Source organism: Talpa europaea (genome assembly GCF_964194135.1).
Source record: "Talpa europaea genome assembly, chromosome: 3".
Classification (NCBI taxonomy): domain Eukaryota; kingdom Metazoa; phylum Chordata; class Mammalia; order Eulipotyphla; family Talpidae; genus Talpa; species Talpa europaea.
Window position 1 is genome coordinate 51,756,154 of NC_140069.1, and position 27,233 is coordinate 51,783,386.

At 33.6% G+C, this 27,233-nt stretch overlaps 1 protein-coding gene across 1 annotated transcript in view; it reads right to left on the reverse strand.

Moving 5' to 3' along the window:
* The window catches only part of CSPP1 (centrosome and spindle pole associated protein 1), a gene marked incomplete at its 3' end in the record, with an annotated part of 93,727 nt that overhangs the window by 40,239 nt on the left and 26,255 nt on the right, over positions 1 to 27,233 (reverse strand). Inside the window, 10 exon segments of the mRNA XM_084229470.1 lie at positions 1,109 to 1,238; positions 5,024 to 5,102; positions 5,741 to 5,862; positions 7,962 to 8,170; positions 9,347 to 9,375; positions 9,378 to 9,384; positions 9,813 to 9,870; positions 17,525 to 17,618; positions 20,163 to 20,233; positions 21,386 to 21,484. Of these exon segments, the coding sequence (XP_084085596.1) occupies positions 1,109 to 1,238; positions 5,024 to 5,102; positions 5,741 to 5,862; positions 7,962 to 8,170; positions 9,347 to 9,375; positions 9,378 to 9,384; positions 9,813 to 9,870; positions 17,525 to 17,618; positions 20,163 to 20,233; positions 21,386 to 21,484 (898 nt within the window).

Here is a 27,233-nt window from a genome sequence, read left to right on the forward strand (position 1 = left end):
CAGAAGTTATCATATACATAAAATACACTTCTGGAGCTAGGAAATCTAGTTGTGTCAGCATCAGTAGTGTTTTTAATATGCTAATTCAAAAAATTATAAATAAATTCAGTCTTTTATTTGTAAAATTCTAGCATACAAAAATTAATGTTGGTTATTCCATAATTTTTTTAAATCCATTTTTCAAGGAGGCTGCCCAGGTAAAATCTGAACAACAGGAGCTTTAGAAAAAAATCTAAGTAGAACTTTATAGAAAAGTACTTCAGGTAGATATATACCTACCAAAAGTTCTAGAATTCTCTCAGAGATGTGGATTAATACCTCCAATACAAAACTACATCTGAACAATTAGTATTAAGTAAACTCTGTTTATACATTATAAACTACAACATAACTCACTACGCTTTTCCCTAAAAGTATTTCACCTCTGATATTCATAGACTCATTATTCTCCTGTAATAATCAAAATCATCTTTAGACCTGTGTCTGTCTCATTTTCTGGATCAAGTCCTATCAGTGAAAACCCAGAATTGCCTCTTGGATGTTTTTCCCATCTTCTCATCTGATTCAGTGACTCATTGCTTTCTGGCTGGACTACTTTGATCACTTACAAAAAGGTTTCTTTATCATGTCTCTTTTCCAATCATTCTCACTACAGTCGGATATCCTCCTAGAAGCTAGATCTTCTTACATCAACTATTCCTTTCACTTTCTGATTTAAAATTACCTCCCTCTGGCTATCCATACCAGGATAAAAGTGAAAATCTCTTATTAGCTAATCCTTCACAATCCAGCACATTCTAACACTCAATCCCTGTTCCCACACCAATTCCATTCCTTGAATACATCAGGAATTTCATATTTATCCAGTGTATAATATGCAACTCAAATAGTAGCCAAGCAAAGCCTTCCTAACTGCTCAAGTAATTATACTCCCTATATATCTAACAGCATTCCAGTTCAAAGGTTATCACACTGAATTATAAATAATTGCTATTTTGTTCTCTACTGCCATACTCTGAGTTCTAAGGGACCACTGTACAAACACATAAGATGTTCAACTTTAAATGAATGAATGAGCAAATAAGTGAATGAATGAATGAATGAATACCTGCTGCTGCAAAGCTTCTTGATAAGACTGAAGTGTCTGTTTTGAAGGCTTTGGTTTATCTTCAAAAAATAATCCTGAATTTATTGCTTGATCATTCATACTTTTTAGTTCGCTCTGTCCAACTATATTCCTAATCAAATACACAATAATTTGAAAACATTTATAACCAAGTAAGAAGAAAATGCAACACTAATTTGAAATAGCATGGCATATAAGTAAACTTTAAAACAGAGAAAGAGACTCCACCACCAACAAAGCAGAACAGAGAGGTTTGGAACATTATCTCCCTTAAACACAACTAAAAAGAAAATAAAAACAGAATTACTTCAAAGGATGAGTTAAAGGTTCATCAATGAAAACAGAGGACTTTCCTACAGGTTTTGTACTGAAGTTGGTGGCTTCCTGTGGGGATCATGAGTGAAGAGATGAAGAAGGTAGCCACTAGAATATAAAAAAAGGCTAGGCGCCAGTCACCACTCCTACCAGGCATGGTGAATACTATCAGAGGAACTTTTCAGAGAGGGTGTGGTACAGACAGAGAAGCACACACAGGGATGGTCACTGGAAATTCAGTGGCCATGGTTTCAGTTGCAGGGAGTTGGGGAACCAGAACACAAGATGGAAAGGCAGAAGAATAAAAACTGAAGTCCAGAGACATATATACAGGACAAAGAGAAGTCCTAACAGACAAAAAATTTTTAGAATAACAATTTTAATATGATAAATGAGGTACTGTAAGGACAATTACCACTAACAAACTTGCCCTACAAGAAATGATGAAAGGAGTTCTTAAAAAAAGAAGAAGAAGAAGAAAGGGGTGGGGGAACATAAAACCTCAAGCACTGTGACAACAGGAATACATAGTCAGAAAAATAATCAAGAATAATAAGAAATAACAACATAACACTAAAAGGAAGAAAGAAAAGTTTAGAACCTGTCTAGTTAAATGAAGATCATTCAATACCAGCTCATAAAGCACTTTTTAAACTTATAAAGTTCAATATAACCCTCATGGTAGCCAAAAAGCAAAAATCTAAAATAGAGACACATAGAAAAAAGAAACTACTAGAACCATCAGGGAAAGTCATCCAAATAAAAAGGTAGAAACAAATGGAAAAAATACAACAAAAAGATAAAACAGTTTTAAAAATATGATGACAGTAAATAGGCCTTCTCTATCAATTATTACCCTAAATGTGAATTGTCTAAACTCACAAATTAAAGGCATAGATTGACAAACTGGTTCAAAGAATATCAGCCATCTACACTTTGCTTACAAGAAACTCACTTGAAACTTAAAAACAAACACAAGCTTACAGTGCAAGGCTAAAACTCTTCAGAGATGTAGCTGGTTAATTATTTCAACTATTTAAAATTTTTTTCTAAAATAGTTCTGATTCAAATCTGAATGGTCATTTTTCATAGTTTCTAATGTCCTAATACAAACATGCAAATATACCACTTTGTATTTTGCCTAATAATTCCTAATATGGGATCTTTGTTAGTATATTTCCACAAACCTATTCCAACTCATGATTTATTTCCTTGTATATTTTGTGAGTTTTTGAAGGTGAACTATATATTTTCCTCGGAAAAGTATTTAAAGTCTCTCATCTTTACTTTCTACTTTATTAACTGCCTTAGGAACATTTATATCTGAAATTAATCAGTATAACATAACATATTAATAGGGTACAGAACAAAAACTACAGCACCATATCAATACACAGAAAAAGAATTTAACAAATTTCACAAATTGCAAAATAGCCATTCCTGATAAAAACAATCAACACTTAAGGGAATTTTTTCAGGCTTATAAAGGCAATTCAAAAAACCCACAAATAACACCATATTAATGAACTAAGATCAGAACAAGATAAGGATGTCCACTCATATTATCTACTCAACATTGTAGTTTAGGTTCTATTGAGGACAACTAAGTAAGAAATAAAAGGCATCAGACCAGAAAGGAAAAAGTAAAACTATTCACTGATACCCTAATCACGTATGTAAAAAATGCTAAGAAATCCACTATGAGTTGTTTAGAATAAAGAGTTGGGCAAAATTCCAGGATATAAGATCAATATATGAGGTTCAATTATACATCTATCTACTATCAGCAAATAACATGAAAATGAAATTAATTCTATTCACACCAAAAAAAATTAAATACTTCTAAATTTAACAGAAGCTAAACAATCTGAAAATTACAAAACACTGGCAAAAGAATTTAAAGATCTAAATAAATTGAAAGACATCCTAAATTCATGGATTGGGGACTTAATATTGTTGAGATTTTTTACTAAATCATGAAGAAATAGAAAATCTGAATAGACCCATAAAGAGTAAGGAGATTGAATCAGTAATCAAGAATCTCCTAACAAAGTAAAGCACTGGGGCCTCCCTGGTGGCTTAGGGGTTAAGTCTCAGCACTATCACCACTACGGCCTGAGTTTGATCCCTGGCCAGGAAGCTAAACCACATACGGTGCAGTAGATCTCTTGTCTTGCTCATTGCTCTGTAAAACAGTGTATTTCAGTAGATCCATCTGTTCTGCTACCCTCTATGGTAGAATCCTCTCAACCCCCCCCCCACCTCTGGCTTACACCCCAGTTCTTGTATGCATAAATAAGAAATAAACCTTTAAAAAAAAAAAACTACCTCAACATAATAAAAGTCACATATGAACATCATACTCAATGGTAAAAGACTTCAAGTTTTTTTCCTAAGACCAAGAACAAAGCAATAAATTGGTCCATAAATTGCTGATATGAAATAAAATGGTACAGTAGTGATGAAAACAATTGGGCAGCTTCTTATAAAACTAAACTTGCAACTACCATACAACCCAACAATTATACTCCTGGAAAGTTACCCTAAAGAAATGAGGACTATATTCACACAAAAACCTGTACATGAATGTTTATAGCAGCTATATTCATAATAATCTAGATGTCCATTGACAAGTGAATGATTAAAAAACTATGGTACTATGGAATGCTACCCAGCAATAAAAATGAACAAACTATTTATACATACAACAACCTAGATGAATCTCCAGAGCATTATGCTGATTTTAAAAAGACAATCTCAAAATGTTACATAGCATATAATTCCATTTTTATAACATTCTTAGAACACATCAGCTGTTGCCAGTGGCTAAGGAAGGAGTTTGGATGGAATTCTACTAGGTATGGCAATAAAAGTCACCAGGAGGGAACCCTGTGATTATGGAAGTATGCTGTATCTTGACTGCATCCAATGTTATATATCTGGGGTCATGACATTGTACCATAGTTCTGCATGTTGCACTAGGAGAAACTGGGGAAAGGATACATGAGATCACTTTTTTGTATCATTACAATTTTGGGGGAATATACATTATCTCAAAATAAAAAGTTCAATTTTTTAAAATGATGGTTAACAAAGCACATTTATTGACATGGAAAAATAACTATGATATACCATTATGTTTATTTTAAAAGCAGATTAAAGACTAATACATATAATTAAAAATCACTGCTCTGTATTGTGCATATATTTTTGTGAGTGTGTGTCTATGTGTGTGTGCATGTACTTAGAAAAACTTTTTGAATGTATATCTAGATATATCTATCATTAGAAGAATTAGATTTTAGGTGATTTCAATTTTTTTCATGTTTGTAGTCTTATTTATCAATAATATCTATGCATGAACTTTTCTAATGAGAAAAAGTGAGGTTATTCAAATTCTTTTAAATGTGTTTTCTATGAAACATTGACTTAAAAGCAAAACTCTGAACACACTGATCATGCAATAATTTAGAAATTAAAAGGAGGTTTATCTGTTTTCCAGGAGAAAAAATGAGCTAAGTAATAGTTCTACAAGGGACAAATTAATCTTGAAAGCAATTATTATTTTAGTTGACAACTTACGCAATGGGATGTGCTGGTTGGTGAGTGACAGGAGCACTAACAAAAGCTGCAGGTTGTACTCCCATCATTCCTGAACCATCTTGAAAGGAAAAAAAAATTATTTCAGAAACCCCATTTAACAACAACTATAAATGTAAAAGTAAAAATAACAACTGAAAATACTACCTAAACAAAAGCATAAATTATTTGCTTCCAGAATAATTAGCAAAAAAAAATACAACACAAAATAATTACTTTTTAAATCTAGATAAAAAGGAAATAACTATGAAATAACTGAGTTTTAAAATGGGGTATTTATTAAGTTAACCAATATGTAATAATTAAGTAAAGTTGTACCTTTCAATTTATGTATCTTTACTTGCACAAAAAAAATTTTCCTGGGCCTCCCTGGTGGTGCAAGGGTTAAGATGCAACCTACAAAGCTATCTGCAGCCACTGCAGCACAAGTTCGATTCCCAGCCAGACAGGGAACAACCCACATGGCACAGCAGACCTCTCCTGCCTCACCCGCTGCTCCCCTCACCAGTGTACTTCGGTCAATCTGCCTGTTTTGTTCCCCACTCTGTCTCTGGTGAATCCTCTCACCCCCCTCCCCCTGCCCCACACCTCTGGCCTATACCCCAGCTCTTGTATGCATAAATAAATAAATCTTCAAAAAAAAAAAATTTTCCTGACTAAATCACTAGAAAAGAAATGTTTACTCTATAGACAACTTACAATAAGCAAGACTAGGATCCAAAGTATTCCTGGCCCCATAAAAATAGTATGCATCATCATAAGGAGTCCGATAGTTAGTAGACAAAGGTGGTAGTAGTGGAGGTGGAGGCAGAGGTGCAATCCTATATCAAAAGAAATTGCAAAATTCTCCTCATATTTCACTGCAAATGTTTAAAAATCAAGATACTATTCTTTTGCAAAAACATTACTGAAAGTCTAATTGTTGCTGAGAAAAAGCCACCATCTTGTTCCAATCTTTCATTAAAATTATCATTCAGAAACCAAGTAACATAAAATTTTAGAATTTAAGGAGAAACACCTAAGACAAAAATTTTGATTAATATTCAGTCAATATCTACTAGTCACTACATGCCAGTTTTAAACAAACATGGTCCTTGTCTGACCGTAAAATGCAGAAATAAACAATTATCGAAAACATAGTAAACAAACAATACAAGTAGATGAAGGACCCTATAGAAACAGGAGTATTCAAATCACACAGAAAAGAGAAATAAAAGCATAAGGAAGACCCTCAAAAGGCAATGCTTGAGTCATTATGCTAGAGTTACCTAATCACAGAGGAAGTTAGTACAAGAAGAAAAGACAAGTCACGAAATAAGAGTACAAATCTTTCAAAGGGGCAAAGAGTTAATTTTTTAATCTTAAAAATGAACTGTTCCTTCAAAGGCTATCAATCATAATGTGAAACAGAATCTACTTAAATATCAACAGTGGAAATCTAGACACAAATTTTAGTGTTTTATAAAGTTTGTATTTTATAAAATATCTACTTCACATTTCATTATGGACTAGGAAATACCTGTATTTCTACCAATGCAATATCTTCTGATAGCAAAAATGGGAAAAGCAAATATTTCTTTAGATGAATGTAAAGAGAAAGGAGGCATCCTAAAATGTTTTCACCTTTGAATGTATCTTAACAGGCTCTCTCTAATTTATTTAAAAATAAATCTGAAAAGCTAAGGTATTAAAATTCTCTTCAGTAGTGAATTACTTTTCACATTTAGTCATTCAATGTGTCTAATTTAGTCATTCAATGTGTATCATCTCCAAAGACAGATGATAGATCAACAAAGCAGTTAAAAAAAATACTATGAAAGGGAACAGTCAACATCACTAAATCTTATATTTTCAGAGACTTATATAAGATTTAATCTGCACAACCACCCTGTAATGTAGATAAGAAAAAAAAAATTACTATTTTACCTTTCAAATGACAAAACTAAAGTACAATAAAGGTGTGGTTTGCCTAAGATCCATTCAGCGCAGTCAACCACTGACTCCTAAACTAGCGCTGAAACCATCACAGAATGCGCTATAATTCTAATCCCTCCCAACCTTTAGGTCAGTAAGTCATTTGATAAAACAAACAAAACACCTAATAAATACAATAAACACAGTTCAAAATCGTTAATAGTAAATAAAAGACCAAGTCCCACTGAAAGAAGAAAGTCTTGCCCAGAAAATAACAATGTTAAAAGAAGAAAAGGAGATGATTAAATACATTCCTATAATAATCTCAAATTCTACTAAGAGAAGAAAGTATAGCCTAGAAAATAACAATGTTAATAATAGGATTTTCTTTATGTACATAGTCTAGTGTAGCATGATGCCTTTCACCTGCAGAAATCAAAACTTTACCCTAGTATCTAAATTATAGGTTTTATTAATTTCAACATGTTTTATTTCCCGGTATTTGAGATTCACAGGCCCTAAGTAATCATAAAAAAAAGTTGAAGGAAAAAGAAGCTAAAATAAAGTCATATATGTATGTGTGTGTATATAAAAGAATCACATTCAAAATTTTTTTCTGCATAAACTGAAGAATTCAATGTTTGCCAAGTGGAAATTACAAAATTGAAGAATAAATACATATAATATATAGGTTTTATATGCTAAAATATATTAAACAGATATTCCAAAATATACTCTAAACTAAATAATAAAATGCATTTAACTCTTAATTCTAAAATACTAAAGAATCTTTAAATTCTAAAAGAATGTCAGGATTTCCCTTGCATTTTTAATAATAAGGAACAGAAAAGCAATGAAAATAAATTTTAAGAGCAATTATTTATAAAAGTCATAATTCTATAAAATCTCTGAAGGTTAATGTTATTTGTTTTAGCAAATCCTTCTAAACATAAAATATAATGATACCTTACCTAATTCCCAAACACAAAACATTTTAAACAAGCACCTGGGAGGCACCATTTCACCAAGGGTGCTGCTGAGTCCATTGTGCAAATCTTCATTTTGAGATGGGATGGAGTGAACTGATGGGATAGGTGGGACAGATGGGGCAGATAAAGGAGGGAGAGGTGTCTGGAAAGCTACCCTGGGTCTTTCAGGTGGAATCGTCTCTTCAAAGTGTCTTGGTGCCACACTAAACTGCTTTAGTCTATTAGGCTAAAATAAAGAAAAAAAATCTGTTTGTTACATATAATCATAAATTTAAAGGAGGAAGGGAACTCAAAAGACCCTTTATCTAAGACTGGTAGAGGGCACTTTTGTCACAGAATAATAGAGTTTTACAGCTATAAAAAATTTTGAAGATCTAATTCTTAATTCATAAATGGAGTAACTGAGGTTCCCTGAGAAGTCATAAGTCACCCTTAATATTACCACTAATAAATACTAGTGCTATATTAATACTAAATATAGAATTTGATTACTTTACAACATTATGCTGCTTCTCTCTCTAATTGCTATATTTGGTGTCAAACTATTCTCTAGAAAAGAGTCAGCAAAAAATTCTTTGCAAAGAAAAACAGTAAATATGTCAGTTCCAGGCCATATGGTTTCTTCACATCTACTAAACTTAGTCATTGTGCTAAAGTAACTATAATAGTATGTGAGGGAGGTATGCTGCAATAAAAATTTTAATTTACCAAAACAGGCAGCAACTGGATTTGCCAATAGGCCAGTTTGCTAACCTCTCCTCCAGAACATCATCTATAACTCCCTTTCTAAGGTTTGTACATCAATAGCAAACACCAAAACTGTGCTCCATTATTTCTAATATTTTTATTTATTTAGTCTCATAAAGCAACTTGACAATTAAAGGTGGTTTTATTCAAATACATAAATGAAAGGTTGTTTCCTTCAAACAATTAAAATCCACCACACAAATCCATAGTCATGTAGCTTTAATAATGTTATCATATTACATTAAAAAGTTCAAAATTATAAAATTAAGGTTTTGATTACAAAAACTATTTCAAAGGTATTTATTGATAGAAGAAAATATACTTATTTTTATACTTAATCCTTTTTCCTACTGTGTTCATATTTGCTAGCAATAAGATTATTTCAAATTAACCTAAAAGCTCTATTCTCTGAGTAGTCAAAAAAACAAGATGCTGGTACATATTAAACTTTTTTAACTGATAACCCACAGGATATATACTTAGCATAAGTAAATCAAAAGTTGCCTAGAGATAATCCTAAATTGCTGAATTCTTTTTAAGAATGAACTTTCTAATGAAAGTTTCCTAATCAAAGATGAAAAAAACTAGCTTTAGCAAATAAATCCTATTATTCAAATACAAAAAGTACATTTTGATAAAAGCATCAAGTTATTACCTCCTTCTTACTTAACTGCAATGATGTAATTCATTCCACTTAATGAGAATTGCAAAATTAAAGTAAAAATAAGGTTACTGGATCTGTAGTTATACATTAAAGAAAAATTATTAGAATGCTTAAATAGAATTACAATTTTCAGTTTCTTCAGAAATCACTCTAACATAAAAAAAGTCAACAAAAATATTAACATGTATTATAAATTACACTGAGATATGTTCCCATGAAATAATACATTTGAACAAAGAAGAGCTAATTTAAAACAAACTAAAAAAATGATGCACACCTGAAAAAAAATAGTCTTAGGAAAATAAACAAGTAAAAGGTGTAAGTTCCATGAGAACAAAATTTAACTCAAATTGGTCTACTCTCACATTTTCTCCAGTATCTTCTATCTCCACCTGCTACCACATTTGAAATTTATTTGAATGAAAGAGTAAACATTAGAGGTGCGAGTAATCCTTACCGATTTCTCAGGGTCTTGTGCTCCAGAAGCTGCAACCCTGAGTTCCAAATCTTTTTCTCTAAGCAAAATAAACATTTTATGTGTTAAAAAGTTATAGCAAACACTACAAAATAATTATTGAATTACTGAAACAAACTTACACAGAGTGTATGCAATAACATCACTAAATAGAAATCATTACTTTGACAATAAAACCTCTAAAAATTCTAAAAATTAAATTTTCTTATTTGCTGCAAAACAAACTAGTCTTCACTTAAGTATTTCTAAACCAGTGCTTAGGGTACTTCAAACCGAAGCAATTCACACAGAATAAAATACAGAAGTAAAACAAAATTACTACTTTGTGAAACTAAAAATCTCTCATGAGGCTTTTTCAGCTAGCAAAAGAAAATAAAATTTTCAAAACATTTTCTAAGAGCTTTTTTAAAATATTAAAGAAGGCAATATCAGAGTGGATATAAGTTTCCTTAGAGGAAACAAGGCAAAGCTAAAGGATAACAGCTCTCAAATTCTCTCGAACCAACCAAATTTGAACTATAATTAATATTTTTACAGACATTTCTACAAGATTACAAAGACTAAAACTACATACAAGTATGTAGGATTTATATTTTTTTTCAAACTTTATTGATCTGCCAATCATTTATATAACTATATACTTTGGGGAGTATATTTTTACCCCCAACACGTACACATACTTCACTCACTCTTCACAGAGCTCCAATGTCAGGTTTCTATCACCCAGTGCTAATACTCTTGCGTTCCCTCCTCTATAGTCTCCGTCTCCATTCCCCACTGTGGCAACCACTATATTTTTCAGAGTCTCAGAATTATATTTATTGTGTTTTACAAGTTTAGTTTTGTTATTTATATTTCACAAATGAATGAGCCCATCTGGCAACTTGTTTTTCACCTTCTGGCTTATTTTACTTAGTATAATCACCTCAAGAGCCACCCATTTTATGGAGCTGGAATGGATTATGCTCAATAAAATAAGTCAGAAGGAAAAAGAAAAATACTCGATGGTTTTACTTATTTGGAGGAACACAGGGAAACCATACAACAGAGAAACAGACAAAACTAGCAGTCAAACTATAAATTGGAGATATTCATAACAGGGGAGGAGGAAGGAGGGGGATCAAAAGGGAAGGGAAGAGTACAAGAGTCTATGGTGATGGATCATGGGGTATCTTGGTGGTGGTAATTTTATGGGGACAACTGAGAGGAGAAATCAAACACTGCACAAAAATGAACAATGATGTAAAAATATAAATAATCAAAGGGAAAAAATGAAGAAAATAAAATCTACCCATTTTGTCCCAGAAGGCACTATTTCACCTTTTTAGTAGTTGAGTATTATTCCATTGACCAAAAAACATTGCACAATTTCTTTATCCAGTCATCTGTTGATGACTATACAGTTTGGTTCCATGAATTGGCCATTGTGAATAACAATGCTATAAACATTGGTTGGTGTGTATAAATATTTTCCTGGTATTCATATATTTGGATAGATACCCAGCAATGGTATTACTGGATAATAAAGTATTTCCTTTTTTTTTTTTTTTTTGAAATCTCCATACTGTTTTCCATAGAGGCTGTACCAAATTACATTCCCACCAACAGTGGGTGGGTGTCTTTTTCTCCACATCCTCACCAGGATTGTTGTTTCCAGTCTTTTTGATTTTAAGCTATTTTCTCATGGTGTGAAGTGACAGCTCATTGTGGTTTTCATCTGCCTTTCCCTTATTAGTGGTGCCAAACATTTTTTTCTTGTGCCTATAAATCATACTTGGAGAAATGGATACTTAGTACATACATATACTTACCTAAACGTCTACTTAGGTATTTTGCCAGTTTTTTTTAATTGGGTTGTTTATTGTTAAGGTGCATGAGTTTATATATTATGGAAATTAACCCACTGTTAGATGTGTAATGGACAAATATCTTCTCCGAAAACACAGGTTCCCTTTTTTGGTTTTGTAGTGGTTTTCTTTGAGGTCCAAAAGCTTTTTAACTTGCTGTAGATCACTTGTTTATTTTTGCCTTTGTTTCTCTTGCCTTTCAGGTTGTACACCCAGTACATCTCTGTGGCTAATGTCCATAAGTGTGTCACCTATGTTTTCTTTCATGTATTTTATAGTTTCATGTCTTATATTCAAGTCTTTAATCCATTTTGAAGTAATTTTTAAGTAAGGAATTAGGAAAGGACATACTTTTGGGGGGGTTTTTTGGCATGTTCCACAATGTCATTTATTAAAGAGGCTCTCTTTTCTCCAACATGGTCATACATCCTCTGTCAAAGATTAACTGTCCATATTTGTGTGTACTTATCTCTGGGCTCTCTACTATATTCCATTTGTCTGTGTTTACATTTTTGTTCCAAAACCATACTATTTTGATTACTATCACTGTAGTACAGTTCAAGTCAGAAAATGAGGTATTTCCACTTTTCTTCTTTTCTCTCAGGATTGATTTAGTTACTTGTGGTTTTTTATGGCTCCATACAAATTTTATAATTTTGTTTTATTTCCTTGGAAATTTTCATTGGGGTTTTGATAAGCCTATCAATCCGTGATATAGTTCTAATGGTCATTTTAACCATGTTTATTCTTCCAATCATGCACACAGAATATCTTCACATTTTTTTGTGTCTTCTTTAATTTCCTTTAACAGTATCTTATAGTTTTCAGTATATAACTCCTTCACCTCCTTTATTAAGTTTATTCCCAGGCATTTCCTTATTTTGATGTGATATAAATAGGATTGTTTTCCTAATTTCTCTTTATTTTAATTAATTGTGTGCATTAAGAAATGCAACATACTGCTGTGTACTGAATTTATATCACTTTAGTGTATTCATTTATTATTCCTAGTAACTATTCGGTAGAGCCTTTGGATTTTCTATGTATACTATCATGTCATCTGCAAATAGTGATAGTTTCATTTCTTTTCTAATTTGGATTCCTTCTATTTCTTTTTCTTGCCTAATTGCTCCAGCTAAGACTTTCAATACTATGCTAAACCCTAGTGGTTAAAGTAGACATCTTTGTCTTGCTTCTGATCTGACAGGAAATGCTTTCAATTTTTCACCAACCAGTATAAGGTTGCCTCTAGATTTGTCATATGTTAAGTCCTTTTATTCCCATTTTATTGATGCTTTTTTTAAATTTAAAATGGTATTGAATAACTCAAATGCTTTTAACATCTATTGAAAAGATCATGTGATTTATCTTTTTTGTTGTTGATGTAGTGCATGACATTGATTTGAATATATTGACTACCCTCATATTTCTGAAATAAATACCACTTGGTTATGGTGGATGATTTTCTTAATATATTGCTGGATTCAATTTGCCAAGATTTTGTTGAGTATTTTAGCACCGATATTCATCAGAAAAATCAGTCTATAGTTTTTCTGCACTATGCTATTGGGTTTCAGGATGAAGATAATATTAGTCTGGTCAAATGTGTTTAGAAGCTACCCCCTTTTCAATTTTTAATTTAGATAATTTGATGATAGGTGTCAGGTCCTCTTTAAAGGTTTGGGAGAGTGAAGTCATCTGGTACTGGGCTTTGATTCTTAGGGAGACTTTTGATTACTCTTTCCAGATGTGTTTGTGACTGGCATGATCAAGTAGTGTATTCATTTTCACTTTTGGAAGGATTGATTGACTAAAAAAATTGTCTATTTTTTTCTAGATTATCCAGTTTGCATATAGTTATTTTTGTTTGCATATAGTTATTCATAGGAGTATCTTGTGATTATTTGTATTTCTGTAGTATCTGTTATAATTTTACATTTCATTCTTGATTCATTTTATTTGCATTTTCTCTCTTCTTAATGAACCCAGTTAAGGATTTATCAATTTTGTTTACCCTTTCAAAGAATCAACTCTTGCTTTCACTGATCTTTCGTATCTTGCTTTCATTGATCTTTTGGTTTCTATATCATTTAATTCCATTCAAATTTATATTATTTTCTTCGTTTCACTGACTATGTTTTGTTTGTTCTTCCTTTTCTAGTTCCTTCAGTTGTCAAATCAGATTGAGAATTTTCTTGTTCATTGATATGGGTCTGTATTGCTATGTACTTCCCTTTTAATAAATTACACTTTTAGTGCATCATCCCATTGAATCTGGTAGCCTGTCTTTCCATGTTTGTTATTTACCAGGTAATTTTCTTTCTTCTGCTTTGATTTCTTCATTGACCCTGGATTTTCTCAAAAGCATTTTGTTTAGTTTTCACCTGTTCAGGTTTTATCTGACTTTCTTTTTATGGTTGACTGCTAGTTTTATATCACTGTGGTCTGTATTTGGTACAATCTCTTTTCATGTATCTTTGAAACATGTTTTGTGTTCTAGCATATGGTCTATCCTTGGGAACGTTCCATGTGCACTTGAAAAGAATGTGTATTCATTTCTTTTGGGATGGAATAGTCTGTATGTCTATTAAATCTACCTTAATACTTCATATGAGGCCATTTTTTTCCTCATTTACTTTCTATCTGGATGATCTATCCATTGATATGAGTATTATAATGGGTGTGTAATATTGATGATAGTTGTATTTTCTTGATGACTTGTTCCCCTGATCATAAGGACCATCTTTATTATCATTTTTGGCTGAAGGGCTAATTTATCAGATACTAGAATAGTAGTTCTTGCTTTTTTCTCTGTTGTTTGTTTGAAAGACCTTGCTCAAGCCTTTCATCTAAAGTCTTTGTCTGGGCAAGGCGGACCTCTCCAGTCTCGCCTGCTGCTCCCCTCAGCAGTGTATTTCAGTCAGTCTACCTGTTCTGTTCCCCACTCTGTCTCTGGTGAATCCTCTCACCCTCCCGTGAATCTGGCCTGTACCCCAGTTCCTATGTAAATAAATAAAATCTTTTAAAAAAAATAAAGTCTTTGTCTTTAGAGCTAATGTGTTATTCTTAAATGCAGAACATAGATGACTCACTTTTTAAAATCTAATCTCTCATTCTGCGTCTTAATTGGTGAGTTCAGACCAGTCATGTTTAGGAGGATTACTGACAAATGATGTTTATATACTATTTTCTTGTCTTTTGGGTTTTGGTTGTTTTATTTTTCTCATTTATTTTTCAATGTGTTTCTGTCTCACGTGTATCTCTTTCCCTGCTGGTTCTCTTAGTTTCTTCATTTCTTTTTCTAAGTGTTTTTTTGCTCTAGAATTTTGTTTTGTGGTTACCTAGAGAGTTGTCTTAAACTTCTATGTCTAAAATAGTCCTTTTTCAATCACTTCTCGGCCTTTTGGCTAAGATCAAGTGTAGAATAGTCCTTTTTCTCCTGGCATCAACATATCATTAATTTACTATGCAAATTCTGTTCTTTCCTTCCTCCCCTTTAGTGTTGTTTGTTGTCCCTCATTATTCTTGGTTATTTCTGACTTTGTTTCTATTTCTCACTTTGCTCAAGGTCTGTTCTTTTGTTTTTTCTTTTACCATTTCTTATAGGGTACATCTGGTGGTGATAAATTGCATTAGTTTTTGTTTGGGAAAGCTTTGATTTCTCTATCACACTTGAATGATAATTTTACGGGATATGAGCATTCTTGCCTGGCAGTTTTTGTTTTTTAAGAGTTGTAAGTCATTCTATTCTTCTCTAGCTTGTAGAGTTTCTACTGAAAAATCTGAGGAAAGCCTGATCAAGCTGCCTCTGTAGGTCCCACATTTTTATTCCCCCAGCTGCCTATAGTATTTTTTTTTTGTTATCACTAACTTTTGATAACAATATCTCTTAGGGTAGGTCATTCCATACTCAGAAATTTGGGTGTTCTGTCTGCTTCTTTTACATCTATGGCTAGTCCTTTTCTTAGATTTGGAAAATTATCAGATATTACTTCTTTGAGTATGGTCTTTGTTCACCTTCAGGGATATCCATTAATCTTATGTTTCTCCCTCTAAAGAATTCTGATATTTCACATAGTTTCTTCATTTTTCCTAAATCATTATTTCCTAAATCTCATTCTTCTTAAACCTCGTTATTTGTATATTTTTAATCTTCCAAAAGTCTTTCCTCTCAAGATTAAGTCTAATAAATAAACTTCTTACGGCTGCTTTCAGTTCTTTCATTGTATTCCTCATAGTCATATTCCCACTTGGGTATTTAAATAGTTTCAAATTCTTTGATGAATAATTCCTTTTGTTCTTAGCTATCTTTTCCAATAACCTGAACCAATCTTTCTGTATTCAACTCAGAGGCTTAAATTTTTCTATGCATCTTCCAGACTGCTCTACTGAATTCTGTGTTTGTTAATGTCTCCAATTCTGAATTTTAAAGCTTGGATTCAGCATTATGGTCTTTATCCAAGCTGCTTTGCCTGAATTGTGCCTTCTTTCCCATGTCCCATTTCTACCTATAGGTGGTGTTGTGGCTTTAGGTTTGGGCTCTACCTTGATTAGAGGTGGTGGGAAGAGTGGAGTAGGTGGGAGTTGGAGCATAGCTGTCTCCTGTAAGTGTTCACATTCTTGGGATGGGAGGTCACATTACAAGTGTAATGTACCCTGTACCATTGTTTCTCTCTGCAATCAGGCCGTACTCCTCTCTGTGTCTAGAGCCTGCTTCTCAGATCCCCATCTCACTATTATGGGACTCCATAGTTTCTCACAGATTTCCCTACCACCCAGGAGAAAAGGATAAGAAAACAGTGCTCTGCCTTTGCTTATACTATAACCAAAACAGTGCTATGGGGTAATGGATTTGTTCCAGGGCTCTGTCAGGAAGCAATATATTACTTCACACTAACTGTAAATTTCCCCTGTGCCAGGCTGAGCACACCAGAGCCAATGACCTCTGCTAGTCTATTCATCCAACAGGAATGGCTGCTGTCACTGATGTCCCCTTCTCCCTGCTCCAAAACATCAGTGAGGAACAGAAGACCCACCTTGGAGAAATAGCATGGGCAAGTCCAGCAACACAGTGATGAGCTAGAGGGGTGGACTAGAGTTGCTTTCTTAGTTTGTAGAAAAGTTTGTCAATAGAGAGCTAGCTATTTCTCATGCTTGGCTTCGACCCCCTCTGTAATTATTTTTACATTGCATATTGCACATATGTATGTGCTCATGATTTCACATTATTAAAACAAAAAATTATTTTACTTCATATTTATTAAAATACATTTTATATTTGTTAAATAAGTTACAGTGGGTTAGATAACTTAAATGTTACCCTAAATCAAAAATTGAATAAGTTAATGAAAAGGCCCATTGTAACATATATAGTCTAATTTGTTACCTGTGACCAAAAAATGAACATTCTTGTATTTATTAGCCTAGTTGACTTACAATGTGGAAATTAAAATAGAAGTAATATATAAATACAAAATCATATTAGAAAAAATAAACTCTTGGGCCTCCCCTGGTGGCGCAGCGGTTGAGCGCTGGGCTGCAAAGCTGCCCGCAGCCTCTGCAGCGCCGGTTCCATCCCCGGCCACCTGCGAGGGTCCCACATGGCGCACAGACCTCTCCTGCTGCGCCCGCTACTGTCTGCCTATTCTGCTCCCCACTCTGTCCTGATGAATTCTCTCACCCTCCCACGCTTCTGACTGTACTCAGTGCTTGTATAAATAAATAAATAAATCTTTAAAAAAAAAAAAAGAACCTCTTATTTATACCATGTAATAGGTACTACCATGTCATTTTTCTCAAATGTATTTTAAATTCAAAACATCTCTTTTAAATGCAAATCTTTCATACCGTCTCTTGTTCTTCTGTTGTTCAGCCATTTGTTCCAATAGTTCTAGTCTGTATTTCTCCTTTCTTCTCTGAATAAGTTCTCGATCTTCACCTCCTAGAAAGTGGTAAGAAAAAAAATGCAATCTTAATGCTTGAGCAACATATGCAACTGGACACCTGAACTTTTTTACATCTCCATTTTTTAATTATCAAAGAGCAATTACTGCATGTGTAGAAGATGAAATGAGATGTTATTACTTCCTCAATTATTTTCCCTATTTATGAATACTGCTATGTCAAGCATGAAATACATTAATCCTTCCCCAAACTATAAATTTAGTCAAAACCCTTCTTATGTAAGAGAAAAAATTAATCACCATCCCCATTTTCCCAGTAATCTGGATATGGCCCTTAATGTTTCCCACAACTTAGAATTAATGTGTCCAAAATGAACATCTCTAAAGCAACTGCCCTTTGTTTTCTGTTACTGACTTGGTAATCAAGGCCCAAAACTTCACTTTAATTGTGAGCATTCATTCTCTTATTCATTTCATATAAAGGACCCTCTTTTCTATTCTCATGGCCATTAACCTTGGAAAGCACCTCTCTACATTTCAACTGGATTACAACCTAACTCCCCATATCTCCCTTGCTCCAACATATACCTCATACTTGCACATTAACTGTCTTAAAAACACTATGCTAATCACACTGATGTCCAGCTCAAAAAACTTCAATGATTACCTCAATTACATTAAGGTTTATAATGCTTCATAATTGGCAGATATATCCATTCTGCTTCTGGTCATTATGGAATGACAAGCAAAGAACTTAATATTTTATCATAAAAAATAAAATTAGACAAAAAATATTAAATAACTGTTCTTCAGATACTGGACAATGTACAACAGGCAGTGCAAGACTGTAAGACCTAAAGGAAGGAAAATAGATTGAGTCCTTCAATCACCTGAAAGCAATTTCTAGACTACAGGTACGGGAAAGGAGAACCGAAACAAAGAAGGAAAACTGAACTAAATTAAAAATATAAAGTTCAAAATTCAGGAAAACTATAATAGTTGGAAGTTTAGGGTAAAGATCTGAAGAAAAGTATGAAACAAGCTTCAGAAATCCATAGAGGAGTCCCTTCAGAATTTACTGTGCACTAGTCAATGCATGCACAAAGTGAAATTCCATTAGAATGAGCAAGAAAACATGGAAGACATATCAAATTAACAAGTCTCAGACCTCCCCAAAATGGAGAGAAATTCAATCTCCAACCAGTTAGAGTGGAGTTACTGTGATTATCTAGACTAGAAACGTCATAATGCAAGTAGTAGGGCACAACAACCCCTAGAAAGTAAGTTATTCAAGATTAAGTAATGAACTAAGATTAAAATAAAACCTCAAAAAAGACTGTTTAAGTAACAGAAAAAGGTAACTGCAGTAGGCAAAATTCTAAGATAGATCCTGTGTTCTCTGTCTTCTAGTGCTGATTCCTGTATGCCTCATCTTGAGCATAGTGTTAAATTTGCTTCTAACAGAATATGGCAAAAGTGAAAGGCTAAGACACCAAAATCAATCCTGAATTAATCAAAAGAGATATTACCTTGAGTGGGCCTGATATAATCAGGTAAAATCTTCCCTGAGTTCAGAGATTCTTCTTGCTGGTATTATAAAGTCAGCACTTCTGTTGTGGAGCCAATATGGCAAGAAACAATAGATGGGTTCTAGAAACTATGAGCTGTATCCAGCTGACATTCAGTAGACAGTGTCTAGTAATACAGCTACAATAAAGTCAATTATCTCAACAATTTGAATGAACTTGGAAACTGATTCTTGTCTGATCAGGCCTCAAGATGCAAAAATAGTCCAGCCAACACCTTGATTATTGCCTTGTGAGATTCTGAGGAAAGGATTCAATTAAGTAATGCCCAGATTCCTAACCCACAGAAACTGAGATAATGAGAAATGTTTTGATCTAAGCAGATACTTTTCCAAAGAAGATACAGATGCACAACAGGACATGAAAAAATGCTCATCATCTCTTATTATCAGGAAAATGCAAGCCAAAACAATGAGCTATCTATCAACTCATACCTGTAAGAATGGCTACCATCCAAAAGATAAGAAACAGCAAGCATTAAGATGTGGTATATATACACAATGGAATATTACTCAGCAATCAAAAAAGATAAACTCATGCAATTTGCAGCAACATGGATGGAGTTGGAAGGGATCATACTCAGCGAAATAATCCAGAAAAAAAAGAAAAATACCGGATGGTCTCACTCATAGCAGGAATTTAGAAAACTTAAATAAGGGACCAGGAAAAAGACTAATTATAATAAAGAAAAAATCAAAATCAACAAGCAACTACAAACCAGACACACACCACAGGGTGGGGGGTGTGGAGGGGAGAAGAGATTAGGGTCAAAATAAGGGGTGGTGGGAATTGTATAGTGAATGTAACCAAAATGAAAATGCATACATTGTGCAAAAATGAAAAATGATGTAAGAATTATATAAAATAAAATATATTAAAAAAAAAAAAAAGATGTGGAAAGAAAGGAGCCCTTTACACTGTGGTAGCAATACAAACTGGTGCAACCATTGTAGAAATATTCAGCAAAAATCTAAGCAACTAGGACTGCATACATACCAAAAAGCATCCCTGCAAATGGACTACAGAGTTCTCGGTTAATAGATTTGGATGGTTCATTTTCTTGAGCACTAAAAAGAAAAGAAAGAAAGAAATCACAGCCCAAACAATTTAGAGTACAAAGTAAATGAGTTCTTGGTCTTTCAAAGTACTATGGACAACATAATTCATATTTTTAAAATTAGGTAAATTCAAGGCATTTTCTCTTTTTATAATGTAAGATCCCAACATATTCATTCACTATATAAAAATATAACCTTTTTCTTCAACCCACTTCACTGCTTTCATAGATTGCAAAATAAAACCCTTTTTTTTTTCATGTGAACAGGTACCCCAACAAGGGAAATTAACATACATAGAAACAAATCCTAAAAGAAAAAGGTGATACCTGTCATACCTTAGTGTACACTTGGAAAAGATCCCAAAAAACTCCTCCTTGAAAGACAGGAACCAAGGAAAAAAAGAAAACTCCCTCAAAGAAAACTTAATTAATTTGGCCCCAACAGCATATTATCTCATCTCAAGCATTTTTATACATTACTTTTCTTCAAAGAAAATACACTTTTCTTAGCATAAGGTACATTATCTTCACGCAATTTTACACTTTATAAGTTTAGAATTATCTATTCATCTATCTCTACTATAAGAAAGCCACAAAAATGATTTTCAAAAATCTAAATGTAAGAAAATACACATACATATATATATTTTCTTTCCTTTTCAATATGACAGAAGCATGAGAAGTAATTCTAAAATCACAAAAGTTATCTACTCATTGAGGTAAAATTCAAAAACAAAGTTTTTTTTTTAAAAAAAAGTTTTGAAAGAAAATTCATACTGCAAGTATATTTTCCATCACATTACATCAGCACCATGACTCCAAGATATCTTAAGTTGACTGTTAGTCCATTAAATTGTATGTCCATTCCTTCTGTCAGTCATTATTACAAATGAAAAGTGTATATTTTATGATAGGGATTTATTCAGAATACCTTGGCACACTTTATGAACAAAACTCGTTCTTCAAAAGAATGCTGGAATGTTGGTATGTACTATAAATTTTCATAACACAATTTTCTCCCCTTTTGTTCTCATTTCAATTCCTTTCTCACTGATAAGGATGGCTATTGATACACTATATCTAAGTTTTCAGTAAGCCAGTTTAAGGTAGGTACTCTTTCACAGTGCAGTGATTGAAGGGCAGAATATATTACATACTGTACCTTTTATTTCCAGCAGATGAAATTCGTATGTTTGACTGTTCTGTGATACCACCACCAAGCTCCATAAAAGGCACAGTCCCTCGTCTGTTCCCGTACATCCTTAAAAACATATTAGCTTATAGACTTGTTCCACATACAGTGGACTGTCCTGTATCTTTGTTGTTTATATTTAATGTTGAAAATATTAAAGGGAACAAAGTGTTATAATGAAGTTTTACTGTAAATATATTTTAAAATTAATTGAACTGAGATTGCAGTCAAGTATGATAAAGTTGAGACATTAAGACTTTATATTTAATAATCTTTAAAACAAATCGCAGTTTAAAATCACCTCACTATAACTTCTAGAAAATTTTAATTTCAAAGCCATGCATATTCTAAGATTTTTTTCTTCACTTGTTCAAAGAATATTTATTGAGTAACTACTCTGTGCAAAGTACTATTCCAGGCATTCTATACAGATACGGTCCCTGTCTTCATGAATATGACTAAATTTCAAAATGAAATCATTTTTGAAATCATAATTCATACATTTGGGGAGTTATTTCATTGCATATACAAACCCTTTTAATTTAAAATACAGCAGCAGTCTTGCCAGTAAATCAAATGTAGCAAGCCATAACATTTGCTACCATTGTAAATCACATGAAATAAATATCAGCAAGAGATGACTAGAAAGCATAAACAAAAAGGCTGATACATGCATTGGAAATGGTTAGTTCATTGTACTCACAAGGATATGAAAAGAGAAAGAATAGTGTTTATTTTCTTGTCAAACGCACTTTTAAGAAAAGAATTTAAAAATTTTCAATTAATCATTTTTTTCCATTTGGCAAACATTGATTCTTTCACTTAAAATCTCATACCAGAGAAATCAACATTACATTTTACACATTTATTAACATCTGTGTAATTTAGCTTCTCATAAATTGTATTTCTTTATTTGTATAAAAACCTAAGTACTCTGTCTTAGGAGGACTAATTTAAAGAAATATAGCTGTTAAAGTATTATTCAGTATTTAAGGTGAACTTCATTGTTATATTAAGAAAAAATGCAATTTTTAGAAGAAAAAGAACTCTCTACAGAGCCAGCATATAAAATTCTTTGTTACCATCACACATTATCAATCTCATCTGTTAAGAAAAGACTATCCAGAACTTTAACCTTAATAATGTAATATCTGACATAACACAAAAATGATTTCCAATTTCTACCATATGTAAAACAGAGCCCTCTCCACGGTCCTTTCAAAATAGAATTCTCAAATATGTTTCAATTTGTAGCATACAGCTGGTTTTATATCTAAAATCTACATACCAAAATCTCTCTTTTGAATCAGCACATTCATTAGTTTAGTGTCAGTCCCTATTTGTACCATTATAAAGAGCAGGTAAATGTAAACTCAAATTCAAATGCAGAATAATGCCAAGTAACCAGAATTAGTTATACTGGATCTATATAAATGAAGAAAAGAATTAACAGAGCAGGCTTGAGATTGCCTATCCTGAGAAAGGCTATTTGCAAGGTTGGTAATTAGTTGGCACCTGGGAACAGATTTTGGTATAGGTCCCCACCATTTCCAGAACTAAGATTAGCTCACTGCATTCAAACTGTTTATACAAACAATAAGGCATGCATAGCATCTGCTTTCCTTCAAAGAGTACAGGATTTTGGTACATGAGAGTAACCTAATGAGTAACATTATGTAACCCTAATGAACATTCCTGATAGACAACATTTCATTCATGTTGTCACAAATCAATGCTGGATGAATTAAGCATGTTGAATGGGACTCCACTGGAAGAAGATATTTGGAAGCTTATGCCTTATTTCCTTCAGATATTGTCACTTCAGACTTTTCCTTTGCTGATTATATCCTTTCACTGTAATAAATCACAGCCATTGGCCCTCCCTGGTGGCGTAAGGGGTTAAGACGCAACCTATGAAGCAAGAGTTTGATACCTGCCCAGGGAGGAACCCACATAGCGCAGCAGACCTCTCCTGACTTGCCCGCTGCTCCCCTCAGCGGTGTATTTCAATCAATCTGCCTGTTGTGTTTCCCACTCTGTCTCTGGTGAATCCGCTCACCTCCCCCTGCCCCACACACCTCTGGCCTATACCCTAGCTCTTGTATGCATAAAAATAAAATAAATCTTTAAAAAAAAATCACAGCCATGAGTATAACTATATATGTAAAGTCCTGTGAATCATCCTGTCAAATCATCAAAACCTGAGAATGATCTTAGAAACCCACAACATTAAATTTGTTGATGTGTTAAAAGTGGTACCTATAGCAATGAAAACTTTTAAATACATATTTAAAGATGTAACTTTTTTAAAACATATATTGGGATTCCCCCAAATTTTTTAATTTACTCAAGAGCATATGGCTTCCTGCATTTTTAGGTAAATTGCCTAAGATCTTAGGACCTGAAATTCAGCTGTATCCAAAGTATGCTACAGCCAAAGCACCTACATGAAGAAAGCAATTTTATAGATTCTTCACATATAAAGACATTTTAAGTAACATAAGCACAAAATGTCTTCTCCAAAGATCATTCTAAAATAATTCATTAATGTATGTTAATGTCAAGATCTCTGCTTTGTGATTTTACAGCAAAAATCACGAAGACTTCCTAATGAATAGCCTATGAAAGATGGTTTAAGGTATATTTGCTCACTGAAGAAAAAAATTCATTAACAAAATTATAAAATTTTCCTGTCACTGATAATTACAATAAAATCTGAAGAAATGTTTAAGAAGCCAAAAGAAAAAGGAAGCAGAGGGAAACATAGGTTTCTCCTACTATCCAAAAGTAGAGGGTTCTATTATGTTGGTAGGTTATTTTTTATCTGGGAACACTCAAAGATTACTCCATATAAATTAGTGGTAAAACAGCATCCCTAGGCCCACAAAATAACTTACCAAATCAAAGCAAATAGGAATATACTACTTTTGGGTTGTAGGGAAAACCTGCATTTCACTAAACGGGATAAAAGAAAATCTTAAGATATCCTATCCTGCTCAATTTTATGAAATGAGTGATATGACTGTGCTTTCTTTGTTAAATCAAGGAAAACTTACTAATCACAAATATGGATTCCAAAAAAAACATTTTAAGTTATTAAACAAACAAACAAAAATATCTAGCAGGGAAACAAGCTGTGAAGTCAATTATAGTTTGCAAAGTTAGCCACTTCTTTTGTACTAAATATCCATAAATTATAAGGGAATTTCTTTTATTTACATTTAACATTTAGATTTCTAGTAAAGTTCACATTTCTTTACTCTTAACTGTCCCTGTGGTTTCACTTCTAGCTGTTTTGTGTGATAATGGGGGTCTTACAATTTATTTTGGAGACCTTTTTTTTATTTTGGACCCCTTTATCAAGACAAATGAAGTTCTCTCTGAATTGCAAGTGCATATTCAAGTGTGTTCTCTTGTCTCTGTCTCTGTTTCTGTCTCTCTGTCTCTTCCTCTTTCTCTTTTCCTCCCTCCCCCACTCCCTCCCTCTAAACATTAAGGTGGTCATATTCTAATCAAAGTCCAGGGATTCAGTTTATGGCCAATTTGTCCGAGAATTCCTTTTTGCTTAGTTAAGACTTTAGAACCAGGGGGCCTCCCTGGTGGCGCAAGGGATTAAGCACAGCACTGTGAAGCTGTCTGCAGGCTCTACAGCATGAGTTGGATCCAGGGCCCTGCAGGTTTGGCCTGTACCCCAGTTCTCGTATGCATAAATAAATATTTTTTTTAAATAGACTTGGGGCCTCCCTGGTGGCCCAAGGGGTTAAGATGCTGGGATATGAGGTTAAGATGCTGGGATATGAGGATATGAGGCTATGTGAAGTCACTGCAGCATGAGTTCGATCCCCAGCCAGGTAGGTGACCCACATGGCGCAGCAGACTTCTCCTGTCTCGCCCGCTGCTCCACTCAGCAGTGTATTTCAGTAAATCTGCCTGCTTCCCACTCTGTCTCTGGTGAATCCTCTCACACCCCACACCTTTGTCCATACCCCAGTCCTTGTATGCATAAATAAATAAATCTTTAAAAAAAAAAAAAGCTAGGGGCCTCCCCGGTGGCGCAGCGGTTGAGCGCTGGGATGCGAAGCTGTCCGCAGCCTCGGCAGCGCCGGTTCGATCCCCGGCTGCTCCCCGGCCACCGAAGGAGGGTCCCACATGGCGCGCAGACCTCTCCTGCCGCCCGCTGCTCCCCTCAGCAGTGTACTTCGGTCCTTCTGCCTGCTCTGCTCCCCGCTCTGGCTCTGGTGAATTCTCTCACCCTCCCGCGCTTCTGACTGTACCCAGTGCTTGTATAAATAAATAAATAAATAAATCTTTAAAAAAAAAAAAATTTAAAAAAAAAAAAGCTATGTTTAAAAAAAAAGGACTTTAGAACCAGTACCAGATTAAAACAATCCTGTGATACTAATCTACATAAATAATCTGTAGCTTCAGATCCCTAAGCTCATTTGCCAACACCCAATCCACTCCATTTGTCAAAAAGGGTCAGACCACATTGAAGAAAAAAAGAAACTGCTTCCTTTGATATAGCAAATTAGATTCGATTCAATTGACTATAAACCAAAAAAATATGAAATGGTTTCACCATCTCACTAACAACAAACAAAAAAGGTTTTTATATTTTCTTGAAGACATGAATCAATCAAAAACACTACTTAATTAAGTACAAATCTCAATGCCCAAAGAATTTAGGTACTGTCTACAGGTCAAGTTTAATTTAAAAATTAACTTACGTTTATTTTTTAAAAAGTAGAATTCACTCTCTTACAGAAGAAAAGCAAATCATTCAAGACCACAGCTATTTTTAGCTAATTTGAATGTAAAAGAACAACTCCTACATGATAATGGATAACTTACCATTTTTCCTTACTAGGCCAAAGAATCAAACTGTGTCAGAAATCAAGTTTATAATGTTTATGCTATCAAGAATAACAGTATAAAAATAAAACACTTAACAACTATTGGTCCTACATTGGTGTAGTTACTGGAGGAAGAATTCAGTATTTCCTTAGTGAAAAGAATTCACCTAATTGGGCCTCCCCTGCTAGCGCACAGCAGTTGTGCTGGGCTGCGAAGCTGCCTGCAGCCTCTGCGCGCAGGTTAGATCCCCATCCACCAGCAAGGGTCCCACATGGCATGGCAGACCTCTCCTGCTGGGCCCGCTGCTCCCCTCAGCAGTGTATTTCATCAGTCTGCCTGGTCTGCTCCCCGCTCTGGCTCTGGTGAATTCTCTCACCCTCCCGTGCTTCTGACTGTACCCAGTGCTTGTATAAATAAATAAATCTTAAAAAAAAAAAAAAAAAAGAATTCACCTAATTCATAACTATTACATAGTCTTGTTTCATTACCAAAAATTTCTCAAATGTGAATGAATTCTGCTTTTAGGGGTATTCCTGTTTATACACGTTAAAAGAAAACTATTGAGCTTTTAACTCTAAGGTATCATTTTTCTCTTTTTTAATCTGTTTTTTACCAATGTTTAAATTTATCTTAATTCAATACAGTGTTTTTCTAATGTCAGACTCCTCTAATATTAGAGGAAAATAATGTAAAAATAAAAATAGCTTTATTAAAGATAAATAAAAAGTAACATAAATAACGCATGTTGTAATAAGCTGTTTTTCCTCATTTACATCTTACATATTAAACATGCAAACATGCTAGAAAATCCTATGCTAATTAAACAAGAACTAAATCTATATGACTAAAACACAGAATTTTAATTTCTTCTTTTTTAAAAAAAAAGATTAATTAATTAATTTATTTATACAAGCACTGGGTACAGTCAGAAGCACGGGAGGGTGAGAGAATTCACCAGAGCCAC